The following is a 12,748-nucleotide window of genomic DNA, read 5'->3' on the forward strand; positions in this document are numbered from 1 at the left end:
GAGATTCTGGAGATAAATGATGACAAATGACGTCATTCAGGGCTCCAGCAGTGGGTCTGGAGAAGCAGCGGATGTGATGTGTCCGGGAAACACCATCTGCCATCCGCAGCATCATCTGTGTGTAGACTCTCAGGACAGGCAGATCGAATGCAACCATGCCACATCTCCACATAACTGCATTTTATTATTATTCATTAAGAGGTTTAAGTAAGAGATTTTATTAAGAATTCAACAATATTAAATGGTAATGCATATTTAAAGGATATACAGTTAAGTTAAAAGTCAAACCTTGCAGAATCTGCAAAATGTTAATTATTTTACCTAAATAAGAGGGATCATACGAAATGCATGTTGTTTTTTATTTACTAGTACTGAGTTAGCTTTTTTTGTTAAGTGAAAGTTGTTCATGAGACCCTTGTTTATCCTGAACAGTTAAACTGTTTCATCACAAATTAATTGTTTTATTTCAGGATTGTTTTGTATTTGAACCCTTTCCAACATCTTTTCAACTCTAAGGACAACTAGGGACTCATACAACTATATACAACTATTACAGTAGGATCAAACGCTCACTTATGCTTTTGGAAACACGATGCATTAAGAGCCAGGGGTGTAAACTTTTGAACAGAATGAAGATTGTGTACATTTTTCTTATTTTGCCTAAATATCATTTTTTTTTTTTTTATTTAGTATTGAATTCAGAAGCTACAGAAGATACTTACATGTTTCACAGAAGACAAAATTAGTTAGATTTACCCTGATCTTCACATTCAATAAGTTTTCTAGGTCTAATTAAAGGGATTAGACCTATCACTAGACATTTTTGCCACTAAACTTTAAATAATATTTGATGTTTAAATATGTCTCAATATGTATTTAAATATATTTTTGCCTCTAAAACTCATTAATTTCTGATTCTGGCTTTTAGTATATTATAGATTTAATTTTATTTTCTGTTTACTTTCATTTCAGGTTTGTCGAGCCTGTTTGACTCTAAAAACTATGGACCAGCTGTGACCTTGTTGTAATTCACATCATCTCTTTTATCAACCCTCCGTTCTCTGTGAAGATGGCATCATGTGTTTCCGGCTGTTCTCCAGTGGTGAGGTTCTGTCAGAAGCTGAACAGGCTAAAGACGCTGGAGGACGATGTAATGGCAACATCTTTAAAACGTTGTCTCTCCACAGTGGACCTTGCGCTGCTTGGTGTAGGTGGAATGGTGGGTTCGGGCCTGTATGTTCTCACAGGAACTGTTGCTAAGGACACCGCAGGACCAGCTGTAGTAGTGTCTTTCATCATAGCAGGAGTAGCGTCACTCATGGCAGCATTGTGCTATGCTGAATTTGGTGCCCGTGTACCAAAGACAGGCTCTGCCTATATGTTCACCTACGTCTCTGTTGGAGAAATCTGGGCGTTCCTGATTGGCTGGAATGTAATTTTGGAGTATATGATTGGCGGGGCGGCAGTAGCTCGTGCGTGGAGTGGCTATCTAGACTCTATTTTCAATCACCGAATCCAGAACTTCACTGAGAGCCATGTGATGCGTTGGGATGTGCCCTTCATTGCTCATTACCCAGACCTCTTAGCAGCGGGCATCCTCCTAGTAGCTTCCTTTTTCATTTCATTTGGTGTCCGTGTCTCATCTTGGCTTAACCACATCTTCTCAGCCATCAGTATGGCAGTCATTGTCTTTATCTTAGTGTTTGGCTTCGTACTGGCCGACCCAGCCAACTGGAGTGCACGGGAGGGAGGCTTCGCACCGTTTGGACTTTCAGGTATCATGGCGGGAACTGCAACATGCTTCTATGCTTTTGTTGGCTTTGATGTGATAGCGGCTTCCAGCGAGGAGGCCAGCAATCCTCAGAGGGCTATTCCTGCAGCAACTGCCATCTCACTGGGCCTTGCAGCCACAGCATATGTCCTGGTGTCCACAGTTCTTACGTTGATGGTTCCATGGCATACGCTTGACCCAAACTCAGCTCTGTCAGATGCATTCTTCAGACGAGGATATAGCTGGGCCGGGTTCATCGTGGCTGTGGGATCCATCTGTGGTGAGTATGAGTTAGTGGTTGACACACAGGTTAAAGGGATGGTTCGGAGTAGAATTGACTTCATTGCTATGCACTCTGAAGCCCATCTAAATACCCCATCCGGAGTTTTTTTTACCTTAGTCGAACATTTATGGAGATATTAGAGTTTTTCGAATTGCTTGTTACAGGAGTGAATGGTACATGTGATGTATCTCGTAAATTGCAGCACTAAACGTGCAAGTAATCTTACCAAACTTGTACAGTAGTGTAAATAGGTTATGTACTCACAAAACGCTGCATCAGAACATTTATAAGTCCACCATGAGTGTTTTAAAAACACGTTTTACCCGAGAACTACTAGTCTCAGAAACTACAAGTCGACGTCACTTCCCTGGTTTGAAAAAAGCACGTAAAAGTCCTCCTACTACATCTGTGTGCATGTCAACTTGTAGGAGGACTTTTACGTGCTTTTTTCAAACCAGGGAAGTGACGTCGACGTGTCGCCATTTGTAGTTTTTGAGACTAGTAGGGATCGGCTAAAATGTCTTTTTAAAACACTCATGGTGGACTTACAAATGTTCCGATGCAGCGTTTTGTGAGTACATAACCTATTTACACTACTGTACAAGTTTGGTAAGATTACTTGCACGTTTAGTGGTGCAATTTACTAGATACATCACATGTACCAATCACTCCTGTAACAAGCAATTCGAAAAACTCTAATATCTCCATAAATGTTTGACTAAGGTAAAAAAAACTTCGGATGGGGTATTTACATGGGCTTCGGAGTGCATAGCAATGAAGTCAATTCTACTCCGAACCATCCCTTTAATAAATGGCCAGTGATGATATTTAGAATGCAGGGGGGCTGATTTAAAAGGATAGTTCACACAAAAATTCTGTAATTAATTACTCATCCTCATTTTGTTCCAAATCCATAACACCTTTGTGAAATTTGTTTTGAAATTTGTATTTTTGATGAAATCTGAAAACTCTCTGACCCTCCACAGACAGCAAGGGTCCTACCATGGTCAAGGCACAGAAATGTAGTAAGGGCATTGTTAAAATATTCCATGTTACATCAGTGGTTCAATCATAATTTTATAAAGCTACGAGAATACTGTTTGTGCGCAAAAAAAGTACCACAACGCATGTGTGGTAGAGAAGAAGAAATTGTTGAATAAAGTTGTTATTTTGGTTTTCTTTTCGCACAAAAAGTATTCTCATAGCTTCATAAATTTACGGTTGAACCACTGATGTCACATGGACTATTTTAACAATGTCTTTATTACCTTTCTGGGCCTCAAACGTGTAAGTTACGTTGCTGTCTATGCAGGGTCAGAAAGCTCTCAGATTTCTTAAAAAATTAATTTGTCTCCTAAACATAAACAAAGGTCTTAAGGGTTTGGAACGACATGAGGATGAGTAATTAATGACAGAATTTTTGGGTGAACTATCCCTTTAATACTAATGTACACAATTAAATGACTAAACTAAATATGTACGAAAATGTACTTATTTTATGCTGTATTTACTCAAAATTCATAAAAAATGGTAGAGGAAGAGGTAGTAGTGTGCAAGCAAATTATTCAGTCACACTACTAGTTGAGAAAATGTCACATGCATTTTTTAATGCACTTTAAAGAATTTATTTGATAAATATGTTTCCATTGTGGTTTGATTCTGTCACCTCAAATATTTAAAAAAATAATCCCCTCAAGTGAGCGTTTTTTTTTTTTTATTAATAATTAACACTTTATTTTTTTATTGCCAATTTGATTTACATTTTGGTGTTTCCATCCAGAATTTTATGCAATAATAATGCTTAGTTTCAAAATGACATAATAATGGTTACTATTATTTTGGTTAATTATATGCATACATACACAAATTAGTTTAAAAAAAAAACTTTTATTCAGCAAGGTTGCATTATATTGATCAAAAATGGCAGTAAAGACTATTATAATGTTCTATTTCAAATAAATGCTGTTCGCTTAATCTTTCTATTCATCAAAGAATAAGGAAAAAATTGTATCACTGTTTCCTCGAAAATGTTAATCAGCAAAACTGTTTTCAACATTAATAATTAGAAGAAATGTTTCCTGAGCTGCAAATCAGCATATTGTTAATATAAATTAAGGAGTTGTATTATTGTTAGATTTTAAAGGGGTCATATGATGTTGCTAAAAAGAACATTATTCAGTGTAATGCAATGTGTTTACATGGTTTAAAAAACACATTATTTTTGACATAATGTACATTATTGTTGGTCCTCTCTGCCCTGCCTTTCTGAAACACGTTGATTTTTACAAAGCTAATTGTTCTGAAAAGCGCTATGTGCTCTAATTATCTAGCTATCCAGTGCGTTGTGATTGGCCGAATACCTCAAGTGTGTGACAGAAATGTTTTGCACCTTACCATGTTGTAATGCCGTGTCCCTGCGCGACGAGACAAAAAGCAATAAAACCCATTATAAATGAGCCATTTGTTGTTGCAACTAGTGGGGACATAATTACTGATTATATTGACTTATACTGTCTTTTTTATGCTTTGTGTTGTGTCACGTAAACATTAAACTATGTCTGCATTTGTCACTACTTTACACTGCTCAAAACTCACTTTCAAATAGTCAGTAGCAAATTCTTTAAATATGACAATGTACTTACAGGCTGTAAGTCAGAAGCGCCAGACTGTCATTGCAAAGTTGGAATTGCCCCACTTTATAGAAACAGCCTTTGTGCACAGCTGGCATTTTAGGCTACTTTCCCAGGTTCAGGAAACAGTCCTCAGTAAAATGCGCTGCACACACTCGAATATTTGCATTGTACTGTTCTGGAACAGTGTTGTAATTATAACTTAACCACTGATTTCTAGTTGTGTACTCAATTGGAAGGCCAAACAAAGTAGTTTTGCTTTCACAATGAAACTCACAGCAACTCCACGACATGGCGGCAACTGCAACGATACTACAGCAAGAATAAAGGTCACGGCTTCTTTCTTTGCGTATACATTTGGGGCAGTGTTATGCAAATCTTCCCACACAGTGATGTAGATTTGTTGGTGCATGTTTACATGAGCCATTTTTGAAAGGCGTGGCTGAGTCTTGACTTTTTTTAAAGAATCTCTTTAGGTTTGAGAATTTAATCTTTACAACTTTACAGATCTTATTTATGCAAAAACAGCTTGTAACACTCCAAAGACAAAGGAAAATATGAAATCACATCATATGGCCCTTTAAAAATGAAGACTATGGATGGATTATGTTTTATACTGTTTCCTGTGCTGACTAATTAAAACAGTCTAATCTCTTTCATCTAGCCATGAACACTGTGTTGCTCAGCAACCTTTTCTCTCTCCCGCGGATCGTGTATGCCATGGCAGAGGATGGCCTCTTCTTCTCTGTCTTTTCCCGTGTCAACCCTGTAACCAAAGTCCCAGTGATCGCCATTCTTGTTTTCGGCAGCCTTATGGCAATCCTAGCCCTCATTTTTGATCTAGAAGCGCTGGTCCAGTTCCTCTCCATTGGCACTCTGCTTGCTTACACTTTTGTAGCGGCCAGCATCATAGTGCTCCGCTTCCAACCGGATAAAAGTAGCGGAAGCTCAGGAGGAGGTGGCATCAAAACAGATGCTTTATCCACACCTACAATGAACCAGTTAGGACAGCCAGTGGATCCATCTGCAGTGGTGAATGAGACCCAGACCTTTGCACAGGACGGTGGAGAGATGAAGGAGTATGAGTCCTTCTCTGATAAACTTCAGCTGGTGGAGCGGCATAAGGCGGTGAAGGAGAGACGGGCTCCTGGCATGCTGAAGGCTCGCTGGGAGCCATATCTGGGCCGGATACTGGGGGACTGTGAGCCAGGCGAGGTGGTGGCATTCTGTGTGCTCGCTCTGATGGTCAGTGCAGTCTCTCTTTGTTCTGTGCTGGTGTTTGGGAATAACCAGCTGAATCTGCCAGTGTGGAGCTTCACCCTGCTGCTGGTCATCTTCAGTCTGGTCTTCCTGCTCAGTCTGGCTCTCATCTGGGTCCACGAACAGCAGCCTAATCACAAGACTTTTCAGGTAAGTTTAAATACCACAATAATAGGGCTGACAAAACAGGGTTAGGCTATTATATTGTGCAAAAGTGAGTGAGCCTGAATTAATTTATTTTCCTAAACATAGGTGAGTGTTAAATTATGTGCATGTGTGCATCACACAATGTTACCATTGCCAATTGATGTTTATATTAGCAATTCATTCTTGAGTCAGATCTAATCAATGAATCCGCAGAATCGATTCAAAGAAATATTTAGTGAACAAAATTTGTTCATGAATAGGGTTGAATTGGTCTAAGCAGTTCTTGATTCAACAGTTTAATGGCTTGTTGATGTCCATCTTGATTCTAACAGTAGCGATTCAGACTTTCGATCATTAATGCGTTTAATCATTCAGGTTCCTCTGGTGCCATTTGTTCCTGGCTTCAGCATCCTTCTGAATGTATTTCTCATGTTGAAGTTAAGTCCACTCACCTGGATCCGTTTCACCGTATGGGTTGCAGCAGGTACCAGTTCATCATTCACCTCTATTCCACCAAAATATTGTACATAAATATCAATTTAGTAAACACCACTCTACAGTATCACAGCAAAGGAGATTCATACAGCTACTAAAGAAAATGAATATACTGTAGCTGTTTTAAAGGAGATGTTCACTTCCAGAATAAAAATGTCTTGATAATTTACTCACCCCCAAGTCATCCAAGATGTTCACGTCTTTCTTTCTTCAGTTGAAAAGAAATTAAAGTTTTTGAGGAAAAATTCTAGGATTTTTCTCCATATAGTGGACTTCAATGGGGATCAACTTGTTAAAAGGCAAAAATTGCAGTTTCACTGCAGCTTCAGAGTGCTAGTTCTTCATCTGTGTACTTCGTTTAAAAAAGGTTGGGTAGGACGAACAACTCCATCTCATGTTCACCTCCAACTTCAAAATCGACCGACATCGCTGTTGTACCTTTTTTTGTAAAGTGCGTTTGACTTTCTTTGCATGTTCGCTTTGTAAACACCGCGTCGGTACTTCCACCTACATCACATGACCTTTTCAACTTCACATAATGAAGACACGCATGTGCATCCCAAAGCTAATGCAAGTCAAGCATTTATGGTTAAAAAGTTGATAAATATATATATATATATTTTAAATGACAGATTATTTAGCTAAATAAAACCCTTATTTTTTGGCTGGTATCCCGTAAAGCCCTTTGAAGCTGCATTGAATCTGCAATTTGGACCTTCAACCTGTTGGCAACCATTGAAGTCCCCTGTATGGAGAAAAATCCTGGAATATTTTCCTCGAAAATCTTAATTTCTTTTCGACTGAAGAAAGAAAAGCATGAACATCTTGGATGAATTGAGGGGTGAGTAAATTATCAGGAAATTTTCATTCTCCAAGTGAACTTCTTCTAGAGACTCAAGTTCATCAAATTTCTGTCATATTTACTTACCCTCATTTTGTTGAACATAATGACATTCCCATGACTTTCTTTGTTTTGTAAAACACTCAAAGATATGTTACGCAGAATGTTCAAGCTGCTAACTTCCTACTTTATTCCTACCAAAGATATTGATTTTGTGTGTTGTAGGTTAGCCTGGGGTTCAAACTATAGAGTGTGCATACTGTTGCCCTCACAGATAAATAAAAACACCATTTTATTTTAAAGTGTAAACAAGGTGAAAACATGTCTGTAGATTTAAGGTGTAGACTCGTTATGCTAGTTCTTTTAGTGAAGTTAATAGCTAAATGGCGACAACTTCTGCATGTTTAAGCTCTTAGATTCCAGCTTTTGTCTCTAGTAGCTGAGCATTAATTAGCCATAGACTCATCTGTAGGAAAAGAAGATCAGTCCAAACATGATTATCTTCCTGTCAGCACTGCAACAAACCATTTAAACAGTTAAACCAGCCTGCTCACATAATCAAATTTGTCCTGCTGCTCTGTCACAGGTCTAGTGGTGTATTTCGGCTATGGTATCTGGCACAGTAAGGAGGGTTTGCGGGAACAGCAGGGGCAGGATGTGGCAGCGCGTTACGTGGTCCTTCCCAGTGGCAGCTTAGTGGAGACAGTCCAAAACGTCCAGCCAGAAGGACACACTCTCAGCGCACACACACCAACCCATGACAATCCACCTACAAGCAGATGATCTGATCATGCTGAGGTGTGTTTACAGTACACCTGCATGCCTGCCTGTTCTACTTGCTTTTCTTTCTTTACAGTTAACTGACAACATGCCAGTATGAACAGTTAATCAAAAAGATGGTTTGAAGGAACATTCCAGGTTCAGTATCTTCTGTGGCATACTGTTGGTTACCAAAAATCAATTTTGGACTTCCCCATTTCCTCTAAAAAAACAATAGTCAACTGAGGTAAATAGGACCAATTTTGGAGGTCTTAAAAACAGAAAAATGCGTCTTACTATTTAAAAAATGGCAATTCCTCCGTTAAATCTGTATTATTTTAATTGTGAAGCTGTTTAAATAATTTTTACTCTCATTTTATGCTTTTAGGGTTTACAGCGTTGCGTGTATATGTGTGTGTGTGTGTGTGTGTGTGTGTGTGTATATATATATATATATATATATATATATAGCAAATTCTATACCTTTACAAATAAAAGGTTAATTTTTTGTCTTGTTACTATAGTTAAGTAGCTATAATAAAGTAAACCAGTAACCAGAATTTAAGTGAAAATACATTTTTGTGGTAATCAACATTATGCCACAAATGCTGTTAATTGGTCTTAACTTGTACTGACCCCAATGTACTTCTTTAGACATATTGTTTTGCAACTAGTGTCAACTTTCTTGTTTAGCATCCCAATCCACAAAGGGCCATTTATTTTCTTTCTTACATAATATATACACAGTTTAGCTACTATGCTGGTTTGTATGTAAATTCTATATGAGAGTAAGCACATTGCACCATAATTCTGTCTTCTGTGACCCAACCGGATTCAGTATCTCCATTGTTTTTTATGGTGTTTACATAGTGCCGAGTGGATCCGCATTGCTGCTCTGTGAAACCTGAAACCTTTAGGAGAAGCTGCTGTTTTATCATTCAAACACTGATGTAAGTTTTTGCTTGAGCATATTATGAGGAAACCTTATTAGTGTGGTCCAAACACTAAAACACACTGCTATGATAATACATTATACATCTATAATGCAAGAGATTGATACCAGATATTTTTATTGTTACTACAGAGTTGTGGGAAATACTGACAATCACTGGTTGTTAGACAGAAAAAATGGGGTTTTAGCAAATGCTGTTAAGGGATCATGTGGATCTACTCAAATCTGTCTCCCTTCCCCCATCATATTCCACACACACACACACACACACACACACACACACACACACACACACACACACACACACACACACACACACACACACAAACAAACACTTTGATGGTCATAATTTCATTTTAACAGCAGGCATGAACCACAAATGGATCATATGCATATACTTAAACATTACTATATTTACACGCCCATTATTTTTGCAGTCTGGGTCACAGCACACTCCTTAAAGGGATAGTTCACCCAAAAATGAAAATTTGATGTTTATCTGCTTACCCCCAATGCATCCAAGATGTAGGTGACTTTGTTTCCTCAGAAAAACACAAACGAAGATTTTTAATGAAAACCGGTGCAGTCTGCCAGCCTTATCATGGACGTGGATGGGCACCAAACCTTTAAAAGTAAACAAAAACATGCACAGACAAATCCAAATTACACCCTGCGACTCGTGATGATACATTGATGTCTTAAGACACGAAACGATCGGTTTTTGTGAGAAACTGAACAGTATTTATATAATTTTTTACCTTTGATACACAGCCACGTCCATCTGTCCTGAGCACGAGTTTGGCATCAGTCACGTCACATGAGCACGCGCTCTAGCGTAGTATACGCAAACGACGTAGGGGGAAATCAGTGAAAAGTCCCGGATGAGTTTGCGCAAACTAATGTAATCTTTTAGCTTTAAATCGGTTTAAACAATCAGGATACGCGCAAGTAATAACCATTTTGAATAGCCGCTATATCCACAATCTCTGTGCTCTGTGTAAACAATGAGTGTCGTATTCATGCGACAGATCGCTTACGGCGTTTGCGTATACTATGCCAGAAGCGCGTGCACATGTGACGTGACTGATGCCAAACTCATGCTCAGGACAGATGGACGTGGCTGTGTATCAAAGGTAAAAAATGATATAAATACTGTTCAGTTTCTCACAAAAATCGATCGTTTCGTGTCTTAGGACATCAATGTATCATCACGAGTCGCAGGGTGTAATTTGGATTTGTCTGTGCATGTTTTTGTTTACTTTTAAAGGTCTGGTGCCCATCCAGGTCAATGATAAGGCTGGCAGACTGCACCGGTTTTCGTTAAAAATCTTCGTTTGTGTTTTTCTTTGGAAACAAAGTAACCTACATCTTGGATGCATTGGGGGTAAGCAGATAAACATCACATTTTCATTTTTGGGTGAACTATCCCTTTAAACACACTACTAACCTTAGTGGTTCTGTTTCCACCATCTTTCTACATCTTTAGTTTTCCACTACGTCTCTGCACCTCATAAATATTTATTTATATTATTTATTTATTTTTTTCAGTGCATGCTCTAACCAAACTCATGTTTTAGTCATGATGTTAAAATGAATCAAGTTTTTCTGTTTTTCATTTGTGTTTGAATGATTCGTTTAGTATGAACAGCCTCTGAGTAATACTTTTTCATTTGTGTCCACTGACACCTCACTCGCCTTACCTTTGCAAACACACTTACCCCAGTGTTCACTAATCCTTATTCCCACACTCAGATCTGCACATCCCATGTGACAATCGCACATACTAAACTGCCCTTTTTTTCACACACTCACTTAGTGTGGCATGACAGAGTTGGAACAGTTACTTAGAATTGTTACCTGTGAAACTGGCTGCTTATTTTAGCAGCTAGGTCAGTGATATTTATTTTGTTTTTGTCCATATCTATTAATTTATTTAAAAATGAAATTCATACATATAGTGACTTGAATATACCTGTTCTATGACGAAGATGATTTTTTATTTCTGAATTTAAAAAAAGTTTAAATCCGGCAAGCCTGAGGAAGGTTGATTGACTGAAATGTTGCATAAATAAAAAAAATGCAATGTTACACAGTTGTCATGATAACAGAATGAGGGAAAAAATCCTCATTGAAAGGATGAAATTATTGAAAATAAATAATCTTTTATTCTATTATTTCTTATGGAAAAAACAGTGAAGTTGCTTTGTTAAAATGTTGTACAACTATTTTAAAAAAAGAGATATAATATACATTTTAAACTACCTGATCTCATGATGAAAACATACCTGCGGGAACGTTTTTGCAAGACGCGAAATACGTACCAATAAATACATATCACTGCAGTTTCCAACAGAAATCAACACTAGAGGGGGTAATACTGCAAGCACTTGTAATCGTTTTTATACACAGTTATTATTACAGCTCCATATGTGTTGCAGTAACAAGCTTGCTCGGTAGCTCAGGCAGCACAGAGTTTGACTTGAATGCAGAATCCTTGGGTATGAATCCCGTAAAAACATGACTCAAGATGAAAGAGCTGAAAGATGAGAGATTAAAAACAAGCTAAAACGGCATGCTTGCGATTGCGTTTTTATGTCACATTCACTTTTGTTCATACTATCAGGTAGGTTTAGGTGTAGTGCAGATGGTACGTCATTTTAAAACGTCACTGAGCATTAGAGTAACAGCGTCTCTCAACGGACATTTCACGTACAGTGTTGCCAACTTTGCGACTATTCCAAAAAAGCGTCTAGCGACAATTCTAGTGACTTAGTGGACAAACCTTAAGTTTTTGAGACTCTCCGGTACTTTAGCATGAGCGCGAGATTCTCTCTCTCGTGAGATTCTCTCGCTCTATCTGCTAAAGTTAAAAAAAAATATTCTGTTGCTTCTAACTCTATTTTACATGCAGGTATAGCTGAAATCACAGCACAGCTATTGTTTTATTCGTATGTGTATTTCATTTCATTAAATGATTATGAATCAGGATTAATATCTTCAAGAGCTTGTTATGTAGTCTTAATGGGTCACGTTTATCTCATCGTCTGACAACAGAAATAGTTAAATATATAAATGAAAACAGTTTTTGAGACATTTGGCTGCATTAAAATGCATTATGTGAGCACAGAAAGGCAAGATAATATGATGCACTGATGTAATTAATATGCTAATTTGCGTATTACGTCATCTTGGGACATCTAGCGACTTTTCAAACAGCAAAATTAGCTAATTTCCATTAAAAGAAGTTGGCAACACAGGAAATGTACAAAACCAACGTCACATAAAATGTACCATATGTACATTCATCTGTTCTTTTGAAAAAAAAAAAAAAAAAAACACTCTTCTAGCGACATTTAGTGGACATATCACATTAAATATGTCACAAAACAGCGCTGTTGCGCTCCAGGCGACCTGTGTTCGAATCCCAACTCAAGGACCATTCCCGATCCCACCCCCTATCTCTCTCCCACTTCGCTTCCTGTCATTTCTGTCCTATCACAATAAAGGCAAAAATGTCAAAAATAAATATTAAAAAAAAAAAATGTCATGAAGCATACATGGCGGTGTGTATTTCGCGTTTTGTGAGAAAGTTCCCACAGGTACGTTTTCG

General features: G+C 37.9%; 1 protein-coding gene across 1 annotated transcript; it reads left to right on the top strand.

The window, feature by feature from the left end:
* The first annotated feature begins 1,006 nt into the window (after positions 1–1,006).
* On the top strand, positions 1,007–8,393 carry slc7a4 (solute carrier family 7 member 4). The gene is made up of 4 exons (XM_073819455.1): positions 1,007–2,051; positions 5,349–6,094; positions 6,467–6,575; positions 8,014–8,393. Exons 1-4 carry the CDS (start codon positions 1,070–1,072, stop codon positions 8,208–8,210), a joined length of 2,034 nt encoding a protein of 677 aa, XP_073675556.1. The 5' UTR covers positions 1,007–1,069; the 3' UTR covers positions 8,211–8,393.
* The last annotated feature ends 4,355 nt before the right edge of the window (positions 8,394–12,748 follow it).

The sequence above is a fragment of the Garra rufa genome, chromosome 15, assembly GCF_049309525.1.
Source record: "Garra rufa chromosome 15, GarRuf1.0, whole genome shotgun sequence".
In the NCBI taxonomy this organism is placed as follows: Eukaryota; Metazoa; Chordata; class Actinopteri; order Cypriniformes; family Cyprinidae; genus Garra; species Garra rufa.

Excerpts from the sequence above, each read along its gene's own strand:
- slc7a4 (XM_073819455.1), top strand. The coding sequence starts at position 1,070 with ATGGCATCATGTGTTTCCGGCTGTTCTCCAGTGGTGAGGTTCTGTCAG. Across the intron at positions 2,052-5,348 it reads GGCTGTGGGATCCATCTGTG|CCATGAACACTGTGTTGCTC; the intron begins GTGAGTATGAGT and ends TCTTTCATCTAG. Across the intron at positions 6,576-8,013 it reads CACCGTATGGGTTGCAGCAG|GTCTAGTGGTGTATTTCGGC; the intron begins GTACCAGTTCAT and ends GCTCTGTCACAG.